This window comes from Echeneis naucrates, chromosome 11 (assembly GCF_900963305.1).
Source record: "Echeneis naucrates chromosome 11, fEcheNa1.1, whole genome shotgun sequence".
Lineage (NCBI taxonomy): Eukaryota > Metazoa > Chordata > Actinopteri > Carangiformes > Echeneidae > Echeneis > Echeneis naucrates.
Window position 1 is genome coordinate 11,662,455 of NC_042521.1, and position 24,179 is coordinate 11,686,633.

The following is a 24,179-nucleotide window of genomic DNA, read 5'->3' on the forward strand; positions in this document are numbered from 1 at the left end:
TTTCATTTTCCATGCTGGTAGTAAGTTTTGACAGTTGTCATACGCCTGCCTCCAGGCCAATACACCATACATACTTTTGGGGGGGCAGGGACTTCCACTAGCTGGCAAATTTCAATAGCTGGTGCTCAAGATGCATTTTTTTTTTCTGTGCCAAAAAAGTTCTTAGGTCTGGCACCCAGCCGTCTTATCACTGTTTGCCAGCAGCCATCTGATAAAGTTACACTGAATTTTAAAAGGAACCAGTTTTGTCTGGGTTTGTAAACTTTATTCATCATAATCTTCTTGATAAAGCTGTAAAAACAAATCTGTAGAAATTAAGTTGATGTGAAACACTTGATGACAACAGATGTAAATTTTTTTAAATGTCAGGTATCTCAACAAATATTCACTTGAGGCCAGTTATTGAAGCAAATTTAAAATACAAACTAGCATGATGGCCTGACCTTAGTGCCATTTCCTGACAGCACTGTGAGAAACGCTGAACATTGTGTTCATCCTCTGCTTGATGCATTTACCGCCAAAAAGAAAAGTACACTTCAGTGTCAATTTATAATACCTGTAAGAGAAATACCAATCAGATTTACCAAGCAGTGAATTTCAAACTTTATTTGGAGCATGGTTCAGGCTTTGGCGTACTGCAACACTGAAGGAAATGACCATACGGAGGTAATAGACGACAGACATTCACATATAGAAAACTTTTTAACAAATTGGTTTTACGCAGCCAGTCAAGAGGACGGTCAATGAGGCTGTGATGATCACAGGTAGAAAAGGATAACCAAGAACAAAACAAATGATCATGGGCGACGAAACACTCCACTATAAATCACCAGACTAACGAAAAACTACTGTAAGAAAACAAAACAGGAAAAAACTACTCGACACAGACAGCGTTTGATCTTTGAAAAAGGACTTTGTAAAGTGATCTCTTTCGTACAGCAGAGGAGGCCCGTCGACCTCACTGCTGCCCTATTTATCTTGGGGATGACACCATGAGAAAAGTTTAGCCAGCTACACGAGGACACTAAAGAGTTAAATTGTAGAGGTGAAAATAAAACACAGCTCCACAGGTTGCTCTGACATGGCAATGACGTGTGACACTGACAGGTTTCCTGAACAATAACTGACTAGAGGTCTTCTAAGCCATCACTTCTCCTTGTCTTCATTTTGGAGCTTCATTTTGGAGCTTGGGTAAAATCATGAATCCTGGGTGTCCATGACAGAAGACAGACAGACACATTTGAAATCAAGGGCAACACCTATAAAATAAGACATTTAACTACTACAACAATAAATTAATGCAAAAATATGGCCCAAGTATGTGACCAGATTTTTTGTTTTGTTGTTTGTTTCATTCTCACTGGAATTCCACATTGAATAGAAAGATCTTTCATAAAAAGTTATAAAATAAATAAGCACTCTTTCCCTTTGAGTTTTGAGTAGAAAAAAAGTTGCACAGCGTGCAGGCCCAAGAGGAGAAAGAGTGATAAGAGTAATAATTTGAATTTATGTTGTTTTGCAGAAGTATCTCTGCCCTCCTCTCCTCCTCTTTGGCCTCTGTGGTCAGAAACACACACATGCTGGTGGGTCAGTGTGTCTGCTGCCACTCCTCAGTACACCCAGTTCACTGGGACCCACTGCGGTTCACCACACAGTTTGTCCACTGCCGCCTGTAGTGTCTCGAAGGCCTTGTCCAGGTTGTCGTTGACGATGGTGAGGTCAAAGTAGTGACTGTAAGCCCTCTGGATGCGGGCGCTCTCATCCACCGTCTTCCTCAGGTCCACATCCTGCCAACACAGTGACAGGTGAGTTGTGGAAACATGTTTGAGCTTCTGACGTGAGATTGTTTAAAAAAAAAAAAAAAAGCTGTGAGAAGATGGCAACACAGCGGCATTGTGGTTAGTGCGTTGCCGCACAACAATAACATCGCAGGTTCGATTCCCAGGACCAGGGCCTTTCTGCGTAGCGCTTGCATGTTCTCCCCATGCCCCCTGGGTTTCCTCCCACCGTCCAAAGACAAAGGTCTGAGTGTGAGTGTGAGTGTGAGTGGTTGTTGGGCTCTGTCTGTCTGTGTGTGTTGGCCCTGTGATGGGCTGGCGACCTGTCTGGGCTGTACCCCGCCCTCACCCAGAGCGAGCTGGGATTGGCCCCTGTGACCCAGAAATGGATAAGAGGTAGAAGATGAATGAATGAATGACTGTGAGAGGGCCAAAGATGAATGGCTGACTCAATGACTGGGTGTGCGTGATCTGAGTCACTTTTAAAGGCATTTTCTATCTGCAGAGGAAAAAAAATGCTGCTTTCTGTTACTTTGTCCTGCGGGAAAAATACATTTTTCATACAATTACCATGATGGATTTAATGTACACTAGACTCTGAAAGGGCCATTTTGCTTTTACTTTTGACGCCTTGTAAATTCTGCAGCTGCTTCTTCTTCCATAAATCTTTTACTTGTAATGGAGCATGTTGACAATGTGGTACTGAAAGGACCTTATGAGTGCCGCTCTATGCGGGGCATGGATGAGGATAATAGATGCTGATGCACAGCTCCGATGTTTGTAGATAAAAAAAACCATGTGCACGGTGTTCACCCACCGTGAGCTGCTTGGTAGTGATGCCTGCGTCCACCACAGCTGTGTGCATAGCCTTGAGTATATCAAAATCTGGCGCTGCAATGAACACCACGTAAGGCATGAACTCTGCGGTTTTCAGCACTTTGAGAGCCTGTAGAAACAAAAGATGTGGCATTATAGCCAAAAATTTGTACGAATAAATAATTCCATCATAGAAGATGTTGGACAATTGCCAGAAGTTTTCCTAATACTGTGAAATAGGTGTCAATCCATCATTTGTGTAAATAAAGTGTCTCCTACCTGTGGGTTGACATCTAGGATGCAGGTGCGTCCTGTGCCCACAACCTCATGGATGGACTCGATCTTGGTGCCGTACAGGTTGCCGTCGTACTCGCCGTGCTCCAGGAAGCGGCCAGCCTTCACGTCCACTTCCATCTCTGTCCTGCTGGTGAAGTGGTAGGAGTTACCATCCAGTTCATCGTCACGAGCTCGCCGTGAAGTGTCTAACAGCAGAAAGTCAGTTAGATGTTTGGTTGGACATTTAAAAAAAAAAAAAAAAGTTAAAATCTGTGGGTGTCAAACTATTTAGAGGTGCCGACAAGAGCCAGGTGGGACATACATGGTATAGTCGTGCCAAAACGAGTGGGGTGGAGGACCATCAGTCGGTTTTTCAGGCTGCGTCGACCAACACCCTGTGCACCAATCAGAACCAGCGTCTTTCTCTGGAATGGTGGCACTTTTGCTACTTCTTCATAGATCTGCAGCTCATGTCTGTCAAACTCTGTTTAAACACACACACAGATTAAACTGAGCCATAGGAAAAGTTTTATGTATCACGTGTGAGCCTACAGCATGAAAAGCTTCCTGACCTGCATTCTTGGCTGTCAGATACATCATCTTCTTCTTCTTTTTGCCAGCTATGGTACCGCAAAGGATCCCTACAAAACAATACTGGACATTTTGCACTTGTACTTTTTTGGTTTTTAGAATTACAGCATTTGGCCAAAAGGGGGCAGGTGTGGACCATCTCCCAAGGCATCAGGACAATCCATCTTTTCCAAGTCCTTGCTAAACAGAGAAACTGGAAACTTGAGTTCTAGCTTTAAGTGGAGCACAATCTGCCCTGTTTATAACAGAACACTGACAGGACGTGGTGGCAGTGACCTACCTGATCCATCGAAGTCTCGAGGGACAAAAGCTTTTCTCTTCTCCTCCAGGAACTGACTGGGGATCAGTCCAGTAGCTCCACCCACCACATGACACGCCTGGCACAGATTACAGATCGAGACATAGTTAAGGCCCTAAAATCTTTTTGTTGCCGTGCTCATCGGTGACAGGCACATTAAGAAGATAAAGGGAGGAAAGCTCACCTGCCACCAGTTGGGATCCTCTCTGTTGACAATCTGAAGGATGTCGCCTTTCTTGAAGGCCATTCCTGCCTCTCGACACGGGATCAGATTATCATTGGCTGGGTTGTAGTCAAAGTATGGCCTCACATATACCTGCAGTGAACACATGCGCATAGTTCATTCACACATATCTGGGGAGGGCGCTGTCATCCCAGAAAATTTTGGTCCACAAAACGCACAGACAAAGTGGTGCTGGAAAAAACCAAGGGCCTCGAGCCCAGCATGCTGTCTCACACTCTGACTCGTCACACACCACAGCTGTTCTCGCTGCACCAACACCATAGGAGACTTTTACCAGGGAGTGTCAGAGCTCTGGCCAATGTATCAGATTAAATAAGCGGCCAAAGGAAGCAATAAAAAAACGGCAGTAAAGTATACACTGCAGGGTGAGCCAGAGAGTAGGATGTGTTTTTGGATTACTGCTGTTCAGTCAGTCAGAGCCAAACAGGCATTTCTAAATTTGCATCTGTTTACTCAGGATACACAATCTTTAGGATTTCGCTTCACAGGAGGAGAAACAGGCCAAAAAGTTTGTGATGTATGAATGAGGGGAGACCACTAGAAGTGACTGTACTTTCCATGAGATTACTGGAAACGTGTGTGAGAGACAGAAACAGCTAGTGTGACCTAGATAGCACGTGGAGTGTTATTAATAGGGCCGCAAAGGTTCACATTCCTTCACAAAGGATTGGGGCGAGGCTGTAGGACACATCGTCAGCCCTGTGCCACTGCCCAACATCTGGCTGCCATTACATAATGCTTGTGTTTACATGTGTTTACATTATCATCTCTGACATTCATGTGCACGTGTACCTGTGGAGGTGCAGGAGCATCGCGGTAGCTTGGGAGGATTTTCAGTGTGATCCCTCCGCTGCAGTCTTTTAGCATTTCCTGCAGCTCGGTGGGATTGTTGCCAACGTCCTTCCCGTTCACTTCCTTTATGATGTCGCCCACATGGAGCAGTCCCTGTCTGTCAATCATGCCCCCGTGCAGGATTCTAGCGATGACCAGGTCGTCTTTCTCCACGCGAAATGTCACTCCCTGACAGGAAGATGGTGTTTATTCTGTCATACCTGATTGTTACATACACACCCTGTTTCACACACTTCACAGACACTGCACCCCCGTTCTGACATCTACACACACACACACCTAATGTACTCAACCACTCCCTTCCAGCAGTATCCACACACACATAGACATTTTCAGTCAGTGTATGTCTCAGCTCACCAGGGGTTCTCCAGCCTTCTTTCGGATGCCAATCATACGCACAGCATCGGCCTGCATCAGAGCACTGTTCACGGCCGCGTCATTGCCCGTCTCAGCTGGGGGCGGGACTTCATAGCACTTTGAAGCCACCATGTCATGTGCCTCCAAAAGAGACTGGGCAAGAGAGGATCAGATAAAGAAAAAAAGAGAGCGGGCGATGAAGTTTTGAAGGGAGAAAAGCACAATCTTCATCATGAAAATGAAAAGTTGGCTGGAGGTAAAAAAGCAAGCTGAAACAGACGCATTCCAAAAATGGGCAGAGCAGCAGAACAGAAGCCGTCCCCAACACACAGTAATTGCCTAAATTACATTGCTGCAGTATCTGTTCCAGTTTGTTCATCGTTTGTCTTCTGGGTTTAATCTTCCAGAAACAACACAGTAAAATAAAAATGTGAACTTCCCAGATGTGCCTTCTATCCAGCGTATTAAAATTTGTGGCTTAAAAAAAAGAAGAAGAAAAAAAACAACAACAACATAATAATCGTCTCAATCATCTGATGGCACAAATCCCAAATATGGATTATGACCAAATAGCATTCAATTAATACTTGGTTCACTGAGTATCCCTGGCCCTTCATTTATCCAAATTTGTTTTTCTGGACATACTATTGAGACAACTTCAAAAATATCTCATGGCAATCAACCAGACAAGTGACAGAAAATAAGTTCTATATACTCACACATTCAACATGTGATGTAATATCTGTTTCCCTCATTCCTCTTCTCTTTTCTCCTGAGCCTGCCTTTCCCTCCCTGTTTCTCTCTCTCTCTCTCCCCCTCTCAGTAGGTCAACAGGGTCTTATCCTCCAGCTTACAGCACAGTGGGCTCTGATTGGTGCAGTCGCCTGTTGGGCTCAGAAGTCTAACACCTATTGGTCTAGCCTGTGTAAACCCGCTGGTTGGCCTGAGGATAGATGTTAGTGTCTTACGGATGCACAGGCTCAAGGCTCAAAACATCAGCAATGTGCTACGGTAACTCCAGCCAAAACAATAAAACTATAGGCAGTGCAGCACATTATTTACAGAATGCTGAGTGTTTATTTTGCTCAGAAAATGCTTCCACATACGCGGTATTAATGGCAGAGATGTTGCAATAATGTGTGTTAGAAAAGTAGTTCAGATTGTTCCACTGGGCACCTGAGCATTACTTCCCAAAGTGAGCAGCACCATAACATCCATAAATCATGTCTTATTTATATAAGAGTTAACATTCAGTGCAGTTTGTGTCACCTCACCTGGAAGTGCGGCTCCTGCAAGATCCTGGACAGCTCGGCTGCACTGTCATCTTTAACCTTGAGGTTGTTGATATCGCCCAAGATCTCTGTCACCAGCTCCACATTGTTGTCCTGCACCGCTTCCAGTTTGACTTCCTCTAGCTGCTCGTGAGCCTGGGACAAGAGGAGGGGGGGGCAGAGAAGCTCAGAGGTAAGGTTTCCTACCCAAGTGATGAATGAAACTAATGTTTTCTGTGCAGTAGTAGTTATTGCTGACGTTACTTTGCATGCTGTGTACAGTGTAGAGCTGATTTATTAGGCGATTTGTTCCGCTGTGTAAGCAAACCACTATCTGCCTCATGTTACACAGTGAAAAGTCAGAGAAGTATCTGTTTATGTTTAGTCATCTGCCATCAATACAAGTTCCAGCCCTGAAGGGAAAAGCTGGAGCTGGAAAATGACAACAGTGTGTCTAGCAGGAACGACAGCTGTCCTCTAACTGAACTCACCACACAGCAGATTCCAAACAGCTGTAAGGATCTGCCTTTTTTTTTTTGCAGAGGCAATACATGCATTGTCAGTAGAAGACACATTAGAGGTGCTTTATTTTATCAGTGACAGCATGCACGCACTTGGATAATTCCTCGTGTGCAGACGCACTGTGTGCTCTGTTAGTTACAGCCTTACTGTACTATAGCACCTCAGCAGCAGCAAAGTAAAGCAAAGCACTGCAGGTAGCAGGGGGTGACGGTCCTCGAGCTGTATAGAGGGTTAGTCCGCTCACTGCTGCTCACCCCGAGCTATGTGTGTGTGCTACCTTAGCCAGGGAGCGTACAATGGGACTTTCCATGATGCCGCGCAGGAAAAGGAGGTCAATGTCTTTGGCGCCGGTGGAGGTGGGCACCTCAGCCAGGTTATCCAACACCTGCTGCATGGCTGGGCGGTAGGGTCGAGAGACAAACATACGGACACAGACAGAAAAAGAGGAAGCGAGATAAGAAGCGTTAGCCAGGTGGGAAGGACATACAGAGCATAAACACACACACATAAACACAACAGTGCTGAAGATACTGCAACAGCTAGAGGGAGAGAAGCAGTCTTTGGACTAATAAAGCCACTTATTTCTTAAATTGGCCCAGATGTTATATATCAGGTGGAAATTTCATTGGTGTGAATATGAAATTCTGGTCAAAGTTCCTTCTGCCTCTCAAAAAACATGACAACTGTATCTACGTGTACCATGCAGTGTATGCTCAACCACAGAAAACTCCAGGTATTCAAGACTGAATCTGGACAAAGGTTTCCTGACAAATGAACTCAGAGTTGACAAACACACAGAGGGAGATGTGAGGACTGGAGGTATCAGGGCGCTAAGGCCCTAATGCCAGGGTCTCAAAGCCTGCTTAAGCTCATTTAAGACATTAAAGTCCTGGGAACGTGTGTGCATTGTGAGTGCGCGTTTCTCTTTGCCATTACACACCTGTGTGGGTAGTAAATATGTCCAGTCAGCACTTGTGTGCATTTTGATTCAGCCATGATTTCTAAGTGTTTTGCTCACAAGCCCATTATTACCCTTTAACCCTGACTCCTGACTTAATTCTCCCGTTTAGTAAAAACATCGGCACACTCTGCATGGCTACCTTGTAATTGTTACTTCATGAAAGATGTCGTTTCAGATATTTGAGCAGGGAAATTTAACCCACCAGGAATAATTTCATATATTGGTAAGTGGGATTGTTCAACTAATGCGTCACATCAATGGGAATTCTCTTTGCTTCTATTGAGTCCAAAATCTTTTGTATTTTAGATCAAACTCAATTCTGCCTTTTCTGGTTTCCAGCGAAAGAACTGTCACATCAGTTAAACTAGAGTTTGAAAATGTCGTTTTTAATAATTCATACCTCATTAAAGTCACATAGTTGAATGATTAAAAAGAAAGAGATTGTAAAGAAAAAACCATGATCTCAGTTGCATGATGCTCACTGTGGCTTGATCAGCACTCTGCAGATAGACTGCATAAACAGCAGACTCCATGTAAAAAAACAAAACAAAAAACAAACCTTAAAATATTTATGATCCTTAAAGAAGGACAAATAGGAGAAGCAGCACTGCAGACCAGACTATTAAACCTTTATAACCGTAAAGCAAAATGAACCCAGGAAGACAATTTAAAACTCCTTTGGATATACAAGAGTATAATAAGGATATGCAATTTCTGGAGTGACTGCATGAAATCTCCATGAGTGGCGACGTAATTGTAGTGAAGGCATCCACACGACCACACAACCATAAACAAGCATTAAAACACCAGCTTGATTGCAGTGCACTCACTTATTAAGATTACTCATGGTACAACCTCATCATGGCACAATTTGGAGAATAACGTGTTTCTTTCTCAATCTTTCAAATGTTCCCATTTACGAACGATAACGCGTAAGAATAAAACTGAGATGTAAAACAAACTGCCCTGTTTGTATGAAAGGGAGAAAGAACAAGCTAACCTGACCTCACTGACATACATGAACAGAATCTCAACATGCCAACACAAGGCTTTGTGCGCTCGCTCCCTCTCTGGTGACCTCTACTCGCTTGGTCAGCTCATTGTGTCATTGCATCCTCAACCACATGTTTGCTCATCTCAGCCCAGCCCGCCCCCGTTGCCACGTGTTCTTGTGTGTACATTACTCACATCCACAAGCAACAAGATGTTTTCCTATCTAGTGAGAGATTGGAGATGAACTAAAGCCTCCTACCCAAAGTCTCCATAATCCTATGAAATATGGCATGGTGATACAACCACCTACCAGCCTCTTGCTAAGCTTACCCAGAGGAAGTTGTAAAAGCCAAGAGATTATAGTGCTGGAGGGTATACATAAGTGTTTTCTTTTTTCCAAGCTGGCTCAGCTAGTTAATGAATCATCCCGCTTACCTGCTCTTAATTCCTCCCTCTGTGGCACTCGAGTCTGCGCCTGAAGTCTTTCTACCCATCCAACCGCTGCCTCCTTGTTCACCTACCACAGCTGTGTGGTTTGAATGCCAATGCAGAGACTCCCTGCTTAAAAATGCCTAACTCTGTTTCTCAAGGAATGCGATACCAATCCCACGAGAAAAGACCTGGCAACCTGTATTATATGGGATATTATTATTTTTTCGCTTGTGAGATCGAGATCAGAGGAGCAACTTGACAGGCATAAAAGCAACGTCATCCATAACAAAATATATTTCAGTGTATTTTTCCAATAGTGCCATTTGAGAACTGAATCGCCTCCTGGGAAAACAGCAAACTCTCAGTGCAAAAAAAAATCTCTCAAGCAGAGATTTCCAACCTTATTTGTAGTTGAAGGGGTAGAGTCCTGCAGTTGGTGGGCAGTACTTTAAAAGACTGTAGAGGGACTCAACTAAATATTGATTGAGATAACATATCCACATATCGAGTTAGTTTGAACTGTAGCTGAACACTAAATAGTTGGAAGTGAGAGTTTGGGAAAACTTGCAAAGCACCAAAAAAATCTAAGATTTTGTTCAAAACCTTCCCCACTCACTACACAGGATACAGTGAAACTGACGTATGACCACTACTTGGGAAATGATCTACGCTCTGTTTACTCTCACTGTGAGCACAGTGCATGATGGTCTATGTCGCTTGGCTAGTCTCATTCAGGTGTACATAAGTTTTCATTGTTCATTGTCGGTATTATATGGTGTACAATAATTCTCACTATTCATGTCAACAGCACTAAAAAATGGCAACTACTACAAGTAGTAGTTTCACTGTAGTGAAAAAGTAGAAATTGTAAGTAAATATAAATAGTTAGAATGCATGGGCAGTGCTGAATTGGTGGAATAACTGTGAATTGAAGCTTTTAGTGGTGAAAGTTTCAAATAGATACTGGTTTAAATAAATGCTAGTTAAAAATCAAAGGACTTGAAAAATAAATAAATGCGCGCTACCAAAGAAATGATCAAAATGCTTAATGGACAGAATACCCTCAACATATATGATTTTCACTGAATAGTAACAGCTAACTGGCAGGTGGTGTTGATGATGGGGTAGTTAATAATCGGACGTTGGTGTAGGGGCTGGTCAGACAGTAGGCTGCAATTTAATCAATCCCTACATCTCAAATTTCAAAACAAAGGCTACATTTACTAAATGCACAGCTCGCCTTCTCTTTCTTTCCTCACCTCCTGGTGTATCTGCTCCCTGGGTGGACCGCATGGCTGGGGGCCCATCCACGCCAGGCTGTCCCAAGGGTGTCTCCTCCTCCTCCTCCTCCCGCACACCATTGGGAGAGGCATCGTCCATAGCTGTGACCATCGCCAAGCTCCCTGCTGCCACAAGTATGCTAAGGCTATCCACTAGTCAACCACCAGCAGTTTTGCAACAATGTCTTCTGTCCGCCAATCCTCTTGTCTGGCACTGCTGACCCTCTAAACTCCCAAAAAAAAACATACAGGAAGAGAGTGTATAAAGAGGAAAAAAAGGGAGAGAAGGGATTGAGGACAAAGAATGAGGGGAACAAAGAGGCAAAAAGAGAACAACAAGAGAGTGGGATTAAGATCAGGGGATATCAAGAGAATGAGAAAGAGAAAAGGCAGTGGGGAAGAGGAGAGAGGGGGGCAGAAATTTAAGATGAAGAGAAGAGGCTGATGTGAGGATGAGTTGAAGGAAGACTGACATGAAGAGAGACAGAGAGATGTAAAGAGCTGGATTACACACACAGATGTGGACATGCATTCAATGCTTGACGGTCCCCTCCCTCCACTCCAGCTTTAATACCTTCCCTTCCTCACCCTAACCCCCCTTCTGTTTATGACACACACACACATACACGCACGTAATCCCACAATCCCTTCCTGCTGTTGGGAGCTTGCCTGAGTACCCCTTCTTGCATTTCCTAACCCCACCCAAAGTCAAGTTGCCCCTCTTGTCTAGAAGGAGGCGCACAAGCACACACACCAGATGAATGTGCTATTATGTAAGTAATCTTACATAAGTGTTACTGAAGGGAGCCTGACCTTACATTCCTATTCTTTCCCTTCGTCTCTGTCTCATTCACACTGTTCAGGGTTTGGACATACCACTGCAGCAGTGTGCAGAAACTCCCGGTGCGAGCAGATTGTACATGCGCCTTCTGTGGTCACCTACCACTTTAAAGCAGTATATGCCATCCTCATTTAGCTTTTATCCCCCCTTTTTTCCACCTTCCTCCCTTCCTAAATGTACCCACACCACTTCTTGCTAATTTGCTAATACTGTGGATTTAAGGTGCTGACAAGATTATGCTAATTTTTGGATCGATGAGCTTCTCCACTCTTGAGCCCAAATACTTTCGTGGACTTTTTAGCGGGTGCAGTGCTTTCAAAAGAGGAACCTTGTTTTATTAAACCAGCACACAGATATCATATAAGTGAAAGTCTCTGAAGTAGTTGTCATGAATCTCTGTCCAGTAATGACATACTTCAATGGATAAATGGGTTAGGGTTCATCATCTGGGAGCAAGGAATAGTTGTACAACACTGCCATCCCAGGAAGCAAGCTACTACACTGGCTATGATCTAGCAGCAGCAGCAGTTGTTGTATCTTTTGTAATATCAATAGTGTCGAGAACAGAGGAAGAACAAACCAGGTATCCCATTATTGAGAATAAATTAAAAAGAGGCCCCTCCCCTTAACTACCCATCAAGCCCCACCTTCAGTGACACAGCTGTGCAAGGGGCAGATCAGTAGCCTTTAATCCACCAGCCACTCCCTCCGCTCCATCCTCAACACAACACGTCAACCCTTCCCCCAACTCGGACGTGGGATTTTAATCTGCCCCGAAGGCACAGGATTACAGAATCTCTCTCTCTCTCTCTCTCTCTCGTCATTTCCGGTCCATCCCTACCAGCGGCACTGGTTTGTTGATGGGTTAAACCTACCTTTAGCAACAAATCGAGTTGCCACCACTGCCTGTGATCCAAGGGTCGAGATATTTTCCATCAACAACGTTACAGCACGTTAACCTGAACACGCCACAGATCTAAGGCCACAGTTTGGTGATCACGCAGAATTCTCTTCACAATCTTATGGAAAGTAAAAAGACTGGGGCAAATTTGACACAAAGTTTGACCAATGCAGAGCATGTGTGTGAGAAGGAAACAATGCACTAGGGCCTGTCTGTGATCAGACGTGAATATATATATAAGCAAGTGGAGATAAATTAGAGAATCCATGAGACTTTACCTCACACTAATGTAATAATACCAAGGAAAAAGTTATGTCCTTGCTGGGTAACAGATGTGCTTCCTGGCTGTCACAGCTATTCATAGGTAAATGATGAATATAAAAACATCTTTCTTGTATAATAACCTTCTAAGCTTCAAGTAGACCAGTGAAGATTAATATAAGTGTGGCCCTTCAAATGTTTTATTGACCTTGTAAATTAGATAAGCATAAACAGCCCTAAGAAAACTGGCTGCCTCCTCACTTATCTTTTTTCAAAAGTGATCAGCACATCCTTGCTTCAAACACTGGCACTTCTCCCATGTTACTGACAAACTCATGCCAGCATGAGGAAAACATTTTCCCGAACGTCCTCAGTGAGTCAGTGTTGAGGAAAAGGCGGGGAGGAAATTGTGTTTACCTGTGCCAGTCGGTGTAGCCCAACCCCGGTCCTACTGGCTACTCATCAGTCAGCTGTGGAGACCTACAGAGAGAAAAAGAAAGGGGCACAGGCATGAAGCTTTCCAAGGCTGGGACTAATGAGACATGAATATTGAGCTCTACATGCATTCCAGCACACCAGTTTTCAACACTCCTCAATACTTGCTTGAGAATTCAGACTCCTTTTGCCCTTTCCACCTGTTTTATCTGTCTATGCCATCCCTATGTGTCACAAGATATGAGTGCTGTTTGAAAATGAAGGCGCTTGTTCGTTCAGAGTGATGCCAAGAGTCCTCCAGGGGGATTCATTGCCCTCAGCTATTCAAGGATGCCTGAATCATCAGATGGCACAGCGCCATCAATGTAGTAAATGGCCACTATTCTCTGAAAGCAATGACAAAGCAGTGTGCATTCATTCATAGAGCCAAAAATCCACTCATGCATACACTTCACCATTACATTTATCAAGTTTTAGCGATACTGGTAAAGCTTAACATTGTTGTCTAAGGAAGGATTTATTAGCACAGTTCAAGAAGTCATATGAGCATATGCTGCAGATAGCCTTGTTTTGGTATCTCCAAGGGAGTTTTCCTTTTACTCATTTTTCAATGTAGCTATTATCATTTGCATAATTCTTGAGTAAATTGTGACTGTGGAACAAAACTTGCTCAGTTTCCCATTTACTCACTGTGAAGCCTTCAACAATATAAAATAGTGCCAAGAGAAACAATGAACTTTCACCAGAAAACTTTATGCCAATATCAACAAACCATGATAAGTTTTACCATCAATTCTGTGACAGCTGGCCAAACTAAGTGCAGAGGAAGATGGTTGAAAGTGGTGGGGAAAAAGCACATAAGTGCGCCTCAAATTGAGATTGTAGCACTTGTATTACACCCTGGACTGCTTGCTAGTGCATCACAGAGTGACAGGGAGAAGCATTCACGCTCATACCAACACCCCTCAGGTGATTTAAAGTAATAAGTTTACCTAATCTTTGGCTTGTGGGAGGAGGCTGGAGTACTCAGAGGAAAACTACACAGGCAGAGGGAGAACATTCAAATTCTACACAGAAAGATTCATTCCAAACTCAAACTCAAAGATATAGATGTCTTTGTATTGCGTCTTGTCACAGTCTCTGTTGGATTCCTCTCACTTGAACTCACTTGAAATGTCCCAGCCCCGGTAAACTGACTAGCTTTCTGATCCCGACCTCACCCATTGTCTGCTCCCTGCCTGTTGCCCGTCAGCCTGGTTCCAGAGCCAGAAGGCCCAACCCTTTCAGAGCCTCGCAACCAGCACTTGCACCAGATCAGTGGCTTCCACCTGTTGGGCCCAAACCTAGAACCCTCACACGGTTCTCTTGTTTAACTATTCTCAACTATTCTCAAGTGATTCCAAGTGTGGACAGAGATGACCCCCCCCCCACACCACCACCACACCACTGTGCACCATTTAAAACATCACCTGTCTGATACGACTGCAAAATCTGGCCGAGCTGAACCCATTCATACTGCTGAGAGCCAGTGAACTACACCATTAGAGAATGCAAGCCAGCAAGAAAACATCAACAACATAAAAAAAACAACAACAACAAATTGTATGATTACAAATAACTGATGCCTGCACTAACCTGGGAACAATATATTATTACTCTTGCATGCCTCATTACGTTCAGCCTCTGTCACCTTCCATTTCTCTACTTCTCTCATCCAGACCTGGGAAGGATAGTGTGGCATTTGGAGAGATTACCCAATAAAAGTCCCACATTTAACCTTACTCTGTGTGTCGGGAAAAAAAAAAAATATATTAAAAAAAAAAAAAAAATATATATATATATATATGGGTCAAACCAACATGCACAGCCAGAGCAGTTTCCAAGTGCTACCTTACACCTTTTACCGACAGTGGCGTATTTTCATTTGTCATTCTTGAGCTAATTGGTCCCATATTGTATGAAAGGGAGAGAAAGGAACAGAGTAAGTCAGGGGTCAATTTATTACACAACACAGTTTATGATCAGGTGTGACACGCTCATTGGAAGTGAAAGATATCCCCTGGAAGAATGTTAATGAGTGCAAAGCCACCAGGGCAATTCTTTGCCAAGTCATCCGCACCACAGAGCAGGAGCCAGGCCAGTCAAGGGTCTGAATGAGGAGGGAGGGGTGAAAACTGATTGGAAAAAGATGGGAAAGGACAGCATCTGAATTTAGAGGAATGTATAAAACTGTCCAGAAGGAGAGGGCAGGCGTCTGAAGAAGAAAATTCAGACCATGACACAAGGGGATAGATAAAAGACACATCAGGAGTCCTGAGGAAGAAAGAGAAGAATCCTTGAAGATTAGACAAAACCTCTCAAGTCTTGGGGGTATTAGAGGAGACGAGAGAGCCTCGAGAGGGAAAAGAGCATGAGAAGCCATCTGCATGCAAACACCTTCATCATGTGTTTCACTCTTCCTAGAAACGCTCAGGCAGCTGTAGTTACTGATAGCTACATGGAAAGGAAATAACTTTCTATGAATGCTGAGAATTTCGGATAGATACAGGAAGGTGTGTGTGTGTGTGTGGGGGGGGGGGGCTTGCACAGGCAAAGCCAGGTCACATAAGAAACATCAGCAACAACACACACAAGTCAGTCTTTCTCATAAGGAGCATTACACTGAGCATGTGCTGGATTCCTCTGATGTCCTGTTGCCTCCACCACTGTCCTCACTGATCCTGTTTCCTCTGCCTGGGACAGTGACAATATCACAGGAAGTGCTCTCTGGCAACCCCAGGCATTGGTTGGTCTGCTGGAGAGGGCAAGCCAACAAAAGCCCCCTGAGCGCTCTGGGTTACTAAGCACTCAGCTGATGGACAACTCGTTGTGCGGGTGGGGGTAAATCAGACGGTTAGTTTCTGGAGAAGACATCATCACTGTCTCCCACATCTAAACACATTTATGTTTGTGTGTGTATGGCTGCTATCAAAAGCACAGACTAACACTGTGCTGTGTGGTTTTAATACCTCCGGTTTTAGTCAGGCTAGCAGGAAAATCTCACTCTGCTTTTGACTCAGTATTTCATTGAGCACATTTACCCTATTTAGAGTACGATACATGGCTTCAGGTCATGAAACATAGATACATACGCTGCCAGGAACATAAAGCAGCCATCCTAGAGGAACCTCTCAAATGTGTGTATGTGTGTATGCTCCATCTCTGAAACACTCTTACTCCGAGCCCTCTGAGAGCAGCCGTTACTCTCACTTCCTCTCACTGACTTCAGATTCACAAAGGAAGCCAGTGAGCTCTGTCCTGCCTGTGAGTCCAGATGCCACTTCATTGGCTGACTCTGGGGGTAGCAAAGAGCAATTAGTAAACTTCCCCGAGCTCAGAGCTTCAGTGTTGCCTCTTTGATGCGTGTGGAAGCAAGTACAGCGGAGAGAGAAAGATACTGAAGGAGGGAGTGTGTACACACGTGGATATACATTAATGTGCAATTAGTTGCTATTCATGGCCCCCCCCTCCCATACACACACACACTCAAACCCCTCCGGACTAACCCCATCCTGTCCTGACTTCCACCCATCACCCTCTGCCTCCAGACAAACTCTATGTAGGTCACATGATGTGTTAACACAGCCACTCAATAATAGAATTACACTGCTACCCCCAAGATGGTGATCTTAGCAGATAAATCTGCGTGTATTTCTCCAAACAGTTATTATTATTGCAGCTGCTGTCAATAGGTAGTTAAATTAAATCAGGTCCAAATCCACCACAAGTGTTGAGAGTGAAGCTTTAGCCACGTTTGTGCTGAATCATGCTCCACTCTACACTCTTCACCATGACATTGCACTCTAAATTACCATCATTAATACAAAGCTCAATTGTTGCATCATTGCACTTTCCCTGCATCACCAAGTATTACCTCATTCCTCTCATGATGTTCCAGCTGGTGGGAGGTCTGCGCTTTACCACGCAGCTCAGGATCAGATGGTTACAACTAGCCGTCCACAGCCGGCCAAAACCCCCTGGGCACTGCACATCGATCAGCGATCTTAATAATGAGTACCTCGTGACATAATTCAACTGGCCACATGGCTGCGTCTGCTCCGTCTCACTCTCTGTGCCTTCCCACCTTCCCATTACTGATCATTAGTATTAAGATAAAGAGCCAGAGGGGATGGGGATGGGAGTGAGATGGAACAGCACTTAACAAGACTGCAAAGTTTAAAAATTAGACGCTGATGTTGTAAGGTGTTGAATAGTAAAATGAGAGTAAGGTGGAGAGGGAGGAAAGGATAAGGTGAAGAAATTAGGCTCATATATATGCATTTCATTTTTTTCACACTTTGTCTTGTCTAAGATTTTTGAATATTGGCGAGAATTACAAACATGTATATGTTCTTTCATGGAAAAAAGGCGATATTGTGGTATCCTACAATCTCAGCTGTGCCAGTGAAAACGAATGGGACTTTGAATTGTTATACTTGTTTGATAATCTTAAATGATCATTAAGAATGCATATTGTTTATCGCACGCACACATTTACTCATCTTCTAAAGCCTCAAAATTTTTTGTGGAAATGAATAAGACATTACATCACAGATTTAACATTTCATTTCTTGACTCAGACAATAGACACAGAGAGGCATATTCTGTACAAAATTAAAAGTGTGCCAGTTATATGAGTTATTTTATTGTTTATCTGCAGTGGTGTGGCCCTTTAAGGCCTTAGTGATGGCTGAAATCTGGTGAATCAGCACTATAGGCTGCAGCAAAAACGGCCAAAGACATTCGCCTTCACATGCTTGCTGGCAAGTCTGACACATTGTTCAGTTCAAAATATTGTTCCTCCCTGTTAAGACAAGGCCTTTTTTAAACAGATGTAATTAGCTAATGTTGACAGTCATGGGGTCAGATTTGTGTGAACAGCAGGAAGGTGCAATGTGGTGCTGGGCAGGGAGAGTTGATTGTAGGTGTGTAGATAATGATGTGTTCTTATAGCTGGCAGGTTTGAGTCACTCCAGTCTGCGTGCGTGTGTATGTTTTTCTGTCTCTCTCATTCTCAAGACCTTTTGTTCGTACCATCTCTCCCATAGCAGCGTGTTAATAATGGAAAGGTAGAAGCATCACATTGTTTGATTTGGTCTCTAAATGACTCACTGACAGCTCTTGCATGTCCAAACACCAGGAGCATGTTATGAAATGTATGTTGTCCCCCACCCTGTGGATGGGAAGGATACAGACATGAGTTCTGAGAAGTCTAACCTTATCAGGTACAACAATGAAGTTCAACCCTGGATCATGACTCAAAACTCTTACTGGATGTCTCTACCCAGCAATGCAGACCTACTCTAATGCACTAAACTGCCTCTGTCTTCTTCCCTTCCTCCTTTTGTTCTGCCGGTTTAATTCAACAAATCTGATTAGGCCTTATTATTAGACTGAAAGGAAGAGCAAAAAATCAATTTTAGATGCAACAAGATCCACACAGCCCCTCTCTTAGTGGTGTGGTGGCCTTTATAGCCCCTCCCAGGAAGAATCCCCAAGGATATTGCGTATGTGCATGGGCTTCCCCCGTCACGTGTGTGAGGCTGAACAGTTTTAGAAACACGGCCAAGTGACCCTGAGCTCCTCTGAGCAAGGAAGTCCCAAGATCCACCGAGGGCTGCAGTCCGCTGTGATAATGTGGGTGGTTTTAAGTTTCAACTAAGTGCTTGCATTGAAGTGGCTCTGACATCACGTTAGCGAATTATTATTGGGCGGATGGTGCACTCATTCATTTGAGTTGGGGGGGGCAAAAAATAAAAATCAATAAGACAGTCTGGCTGCACCTCCGGTCGGCCAGTCTGTGCCAACCCACCGTGAGCTCGGTACACACCGTACTTTGTTGATATTTCTTCTGAAAGTTTTCCTAAAGAATGAGAAAACGGAACAGTCAGTAGGATCGTCGCGGATGACTTTCTGTGACAGTATGGTCACAGTTAGTAGGTCCACCACCCTGGATGCTGCGGTCTGTCATTCCGGGACGGTGCCGCGTCCTCACCCTCTCCCAGCATTACAACCTGGACGTAGATATAGGTCTTCCTATCGGATCTGCACACACGCCAACGGACTGTCCGCGCGCCAGATCCGTGCGCTTGAACCGTGCGCCAGATCCGTGCCAACCGCTTGCGCCCTTCGGGCTGACCAAACAACTGTAGCCTACATTCACACCGATCTCGCCACACGTGCGGCCATTTTTTGTTACCCATCCGAGCCATTGTGGCGAGCGCACACTTACGACTACAACCTGAATCCTCCCTCGTTGTGTGCCGACGGTGGAGGGGCAAAAGAGGGGAAAACACGCGTACAGACTTCACACCTGGCACCCGGAGCAAAGTGATCCGTGTGCGGATAAAACCGCTCAGAGCGGAGCGGGCTCCGTAGGGGGCAAATCTCCCATTCTGTCAAACTCTGCTGCACCTCAAACACGGCAAAGTGTCTTTGTCTCCCGTTTGAACGCCTCCACATGAATGAACGTAAAACCCTCAGGTCGCACATATGATCGCCAGCCGCGCCTTACCTGGGAATCAGCCGTGTGAGTTCGCGGTAGTCCACCGACCGTCCCGGTTGGACATTCAGACCCCCTTCAGCTGTCTGTCCTAGTCCCGCAGCAGACTACCAGAGAACATGGTGTCAATCAAAGCCACAAGCCCCGCCTTAATCTTTTACGTCATAGAAAGCAGACCAATGGCAGCCGAGGTTCAGCCCTCGCTTTGTGAATACACATAGTATTGTGCATATAGTATTTTCCTTCTATAGGTAGACTCGTCCATTCACATAATTGGGCCTCATCTGAGTATGAGGTAAACTCACATCACGTTTTAACAGACACGAGTGTCTACTTGCCACCCACTTACACCTGGAAGCAAAGCGACACAGAGAGATGAAGCAGAGGGATGAATATATATTTCAGGGCCTCATGTCATTCATTTTACCACAGGACTGTTCCACATGGCCATGTTGTCCAGGGGGCCACCAGGGGTTGGACATTTCCCTGATCTGTTTTCAAAATTAGTGCTATCAGTACTTTCATCAGTACACATATATAAATATGTGTGTCATTACATTTTTGTTATTTCATAGGAAAAAAACATTAAGAGCAGAATTAGTATCAGGTTATTTTCTGATATCTACCGAATTAAATATCAGAGTAGCAAACTAACAGCATTGTGTCGAGCAAAGCACAATTGGAGAATGAAATTTGTACAGGTATACAGGTATTGCACAGATATTGTCGAACAGATAAAATAAACTGATTTAGTGCAGTACTTTTTCTTTGACAGTGTTTTTACTGTGCAGTATATTACCAGCAGCACCCACATCACTAAATCCACTCCTGCTGCTCAGTGAGTAGAGTGACCTGAAATCTCAGGTTTCAGGTTTGATTTAAGATCCCACTTTTCATCGTCCACACGTTTAACTCTGCGTGTGGGCTCCGTGCTGACAAACAACATTTTATGTTCTGGAGATTCAGTCGGTCACATGTCTGCTTTTGAATACTTTACAACTAAACTGAACTTTTAGTTCTCTCCATTACAGTCGCTAAGAGCAGGGTCTATGTTTATCTGTGTTTTTGTTTGTGTGTGTGTGTGGCTGTCCCACCCCTCACACACAAGCTTCAGTGATAATTTTTTTAATTTTTCAAGTACCAAAACTGGTCTGTTCCTGCAGTTTTGGAGTTTTAATGTGTCGAGAAAACATCCTTTAATTGGAGTTCATAAGATTGTGAATAGGCCTGGTCTACTGCAGTTACCTGTTAACTACTTCCAAGCTGCTGGTCAAATGTTTGACCGCCTACCACCTAAGTCAAGCAGGAGTAGGCCTACTTCACTCCTATCTCTGCAGCGTCTCATAGCTGCTAGATTTGGACTGAGTTGATGACAGGTTACAGCAAACTAACCACTTGTATAATTGCTATAATTCTCCCAAAAATGTCTCTATTCCCTTCATTTGTTTTCAGAGTGGGTGCTTATCCTTCTCGCCACAAGAGAGCGCCAATAGCCACACAATTTGCAACTCCATTTGACTTCTGTTTTCTGACCATATAGAGGCCTCTACTGGACCACTCATGCTCATTCAACCTTGTTAAAATGTGCTTTTCCTGCACTTGTCTCATGGTCTGTTCTCGTAGAGCAACATTAGCTGGTTTCAGCTGGGAGGTGAGATGTGGGTAATCAAGTCCAAACTTGAACTCATCATGAGGGAAGATGTCATGCAAGCAGTATTTGAAATGTCATATTGGCAACCAGGACTAGTGATCTAAGTTGGCTTAAACTATTAATCATGCCACTTTTGCCTTAGAATCTGTTGAACACAGTCTGGAAAATTGCACAACTTTGCAGTGTTTTCCTCAATTTAGTGAATAAATTTTCTAAAACATGAAACGAATGCTAGAAATACATTCCTTCAAACAATTAATCTTTAATAGCACAATTATACAATACAATCGGCATGCCCCTCCTCCACTTTACATGAATGTTTCACAAATGATAACTCTGAACCAACTATTTACAATTTTATGGCACATACTATAAGCAGTTTGGACAAGAGCTGGTTAAGGAGAAGAAGTTAAATATACATGGCGGCTCATGGCGATGAAAGAGGCAGAGGCAGGGTGGTATTTTGCTGTAGGAGGGTGCTGAGTAACAGATGCGTAGAGGTCAGAATGTCAGCAGCGGCGGGGCAGTGGCAGTATGGAGCCAACAATGGTGGCAGCATCACCACACAGATGGGTCGTATCTGCTGAGGCAGGAGCAAAGATTTGAGGTCAGCCAAAACAAAAAGTTGTGTTCACTGTGACAGCAGCCCACAACAGACACATTTACCTCGACTGTGGAAGTGTGTCTGTGCTTTCCTTTAACAGCAGCTCAGAGACCAGTGTGTCCAGAATCTCAGGGCTGGATCTCTTCCCATACCTGGGACAAAAGAAAAAGTGTTATTAGCCTTACTGTCAAATTGAGGCGAAGTTTGAGCTTTCACCAGTCAAATGAAACAAAAAGATCGAAAACAAGGAACTTTATTTAAGTAGTCACAAAAATACAAATGACTTGCTATATTGCTCCACATGTCTTTGTATTATATGCCCATTTACGAACTCAGTAAAAAAAAAAAAAACAGCAGGCAATGACAGGAGGTGCATCGCAAGTGGTCATATTTTCCTTTCTGTCTGTCAGATGATAAGCTATGCCGTCGTGCTTGTCCCCCAGGAGCGGCTAAACCCCTGCAGCGGCAACCAAGTCCCTGACATTCAGAAGAAAGCTGAAAGCCACGGGTGATTTAACATGAGTATGCTGTCTTTGGGAGCCGTTTGTTTTCTTTTTTAAGCAGCTGGTAACAGGGCAGCAGGTGTCCCTTATTCTGTAAGAGGTGAAAGAGAATGTGCAGTCCTGATTCAGACTGGAGCCCCAACGAGGAAAAGTGGACTGATGGACACACACCAACCCCGACGCACATTTTATCAGTGTATTGTCAGGTACAACCATAATACTGACACTTTCTATTAATTACAACTTAGAAATTGCAAGGTGTTAATAATTTATTAGAAAAAGTGAAAGTAGAAGAGCATTTTGAAGAAACACTAAACCTTGAAGCTGATTTCTCATCTTATTTGACATTGAATCATGGATAGAATAAAGAGAAGTTGACAGGAATACAATACAATATTTTGGTCAGTGGACAGAGAGGTTTATCAATTTATTTCCATGAAGAGGAAAAATTTTACTCTTAGTCCTTTAAATCAAACTGAACCTAAATGTATGTAAACACTGCTGTGTTTTTTTTTGGGGTCTTGTAATGTGTCCACCTACCTCTGTCTTGTGATGAGGTTGATGTAGTGTCTCAGGGCTGAGTAGTATTTGGCCAGTTCCTCCGCCGGGGCGTCCTCTCCGGGGTTGTCCGGCTTCACCGGGTATCCTTCGGTCAGGGCGCCCAGGCAGAGCAGCGCCCACAGCAGGAACCCCGCAGTCCCCAGCCAGCTCACCAAGTTCGGCTGCATCTGGCAGAGCAGTGTGGAAACCGATGCTCAATGTCACACCACTGGACGCCTTGCTTTACATTCCCACTCTCTCTCTTTTAATTTAGTTATTTTATCTTATTTTATTTTTTTTTACAATTTACTGTGCTTTGAGTCCAATATATCTAATTAGAATAAAAATGCAGGCACAATGTTGAACGCAAGACTCCAATAATTCCAAAAGTCAGACTTTAGACAAGTTTAAAATTTCATTTCAGTAATTTTGTGAATAAGATATCGAGATACTTACAATTCACAGTAGGTTACAGGAGGTTTGCACGCTGTCCTGAAGCGTCTCTTCTGCTCTTCTCGACTCGAAGTGCGCGCTCGGTTTTATATCTGTGTGCGCCAAACGCGTCATAGCTGCGGCCGCTGAGCTCAAGTCTCTCCCTTTCCTCGTGTGCGCGTCACAACTCGCGCTGTCATTGAAATCTTTTATTTTTTACGGCCCCCTCCCAATTACATGAAAACATTGAAAACTAAAAATAGAATGAGTTATTAAGTACTGTTTCCATGAGACGCAGAGGGAGTAAATATGGTCGTTTTTTTTTTAAATCCAGTTTTTACAATTACGTTTAAGGATAACGAACAAGACAATCCATGTCACCGGGAAAACATTGCATGGATAATGGAGAACTTTTATTATTGACTGTAATAACTCTGACATGTATTATCCCCCTTGGAAATAGAAATAAATGTAAGTTGTCCATCCAGTATAACTCAATATGACAAACATTACATTATATGTTTCAAATGTAAGTGTGTCTGCAAACAAACATATAACACACACCCATCTGCCACATAGAGCCTCATTGTAACTGTTGCATTCAAACATTGTCAGACATATTGGCACATACAAGCATATCGTGTGATGTTTTGGTGTTTATGAGACTATATGAGAAAGTCAGTATAAGATGATTTCACAATCAACTGGTGATTCTTCTGCATAATGAGATCAATGAGCCCATCTGAAGTCACAAAAGAATAGCAGAGATGGGAGAACTTCAAATCAATCTTCAACTGGC

At 43.8% G+C, this 24,179-nt stretch overlaps 2 protein-coding genes across 6 annotated transcripts; both read right to left on the reverse strand.

The window, feature by feature from the left end:
• Positions 1-258: 258 nt before the first annotated feature.
• Positions 259-19,765, reverse strand: pals2b (protein associated with LIN7 2, MAGUK p55 family member b). 5 transcript variants are annotated; one of them, XM_029514153.1, is made up of 14 exons: positions 19,663-19,765; positions 13,092-13,154; positions 10,651-10,896; positions 7,301-7,401; positions 6,487-6,639; positions 5,213-5,365; positions 4,796-5,023; positions 3,944-4,075; positions 3,742-3,838; positions 3,443-3,511; positions 3,193-3,354; positions 2,874-3,076; positions 2,596-2,724; positions 259-1,787 (listed from the first exon to the last, which is right to left on the reverse strand). In XM_029514153.1, exons 3-14 carry the CDS (start codon positions 10,781-10,783, stop codon positions 1,611-1,613), a joined length of 1,737 nt encoding a protein of 578 aa, XP_029370013.1. In that variant the 5' UTR covers positions 10,784-10,896; positions 13,092-13,154; positions 19,663-19,765; the 3' UTR covers positions 259-1,610. The 5 variants fall into 5 exon arrangements, with proteins under 5 accessions (XP_029370013.1, XP_029370012.1, XP_029370015.1 ...); XM_029514152.1 differs by having other exon boundaries at positions 7,283-7,401; XM_029514155.1 differs by lacking the exon at positions 10,651-10,896.
• A 2,094-nt stretch (positions 19,766-21,859) lies between these two features.
• npy (neuropeptide Y) lies at positions 21,860-23,136 on the reverse strand. Its single transcript, XM_029513820.1, has 3 exons — positions 22,949-23,136; positions 21,968-22,057; positions 21,860-21,881 (listed from the first exon to the last, which is right to left on the reverse strand). The coding sequence occupies exons 1-3, from the start codon at positions 23,134-23,136 to the stop codon at positions 21,860-21,862; spliced, it is 300 nt and encodes a 99-aa protein (XP_029369680.1).
• Between the last annotated feature and the right edge of the window lie 1,043 nt (positions 23,137-24,179).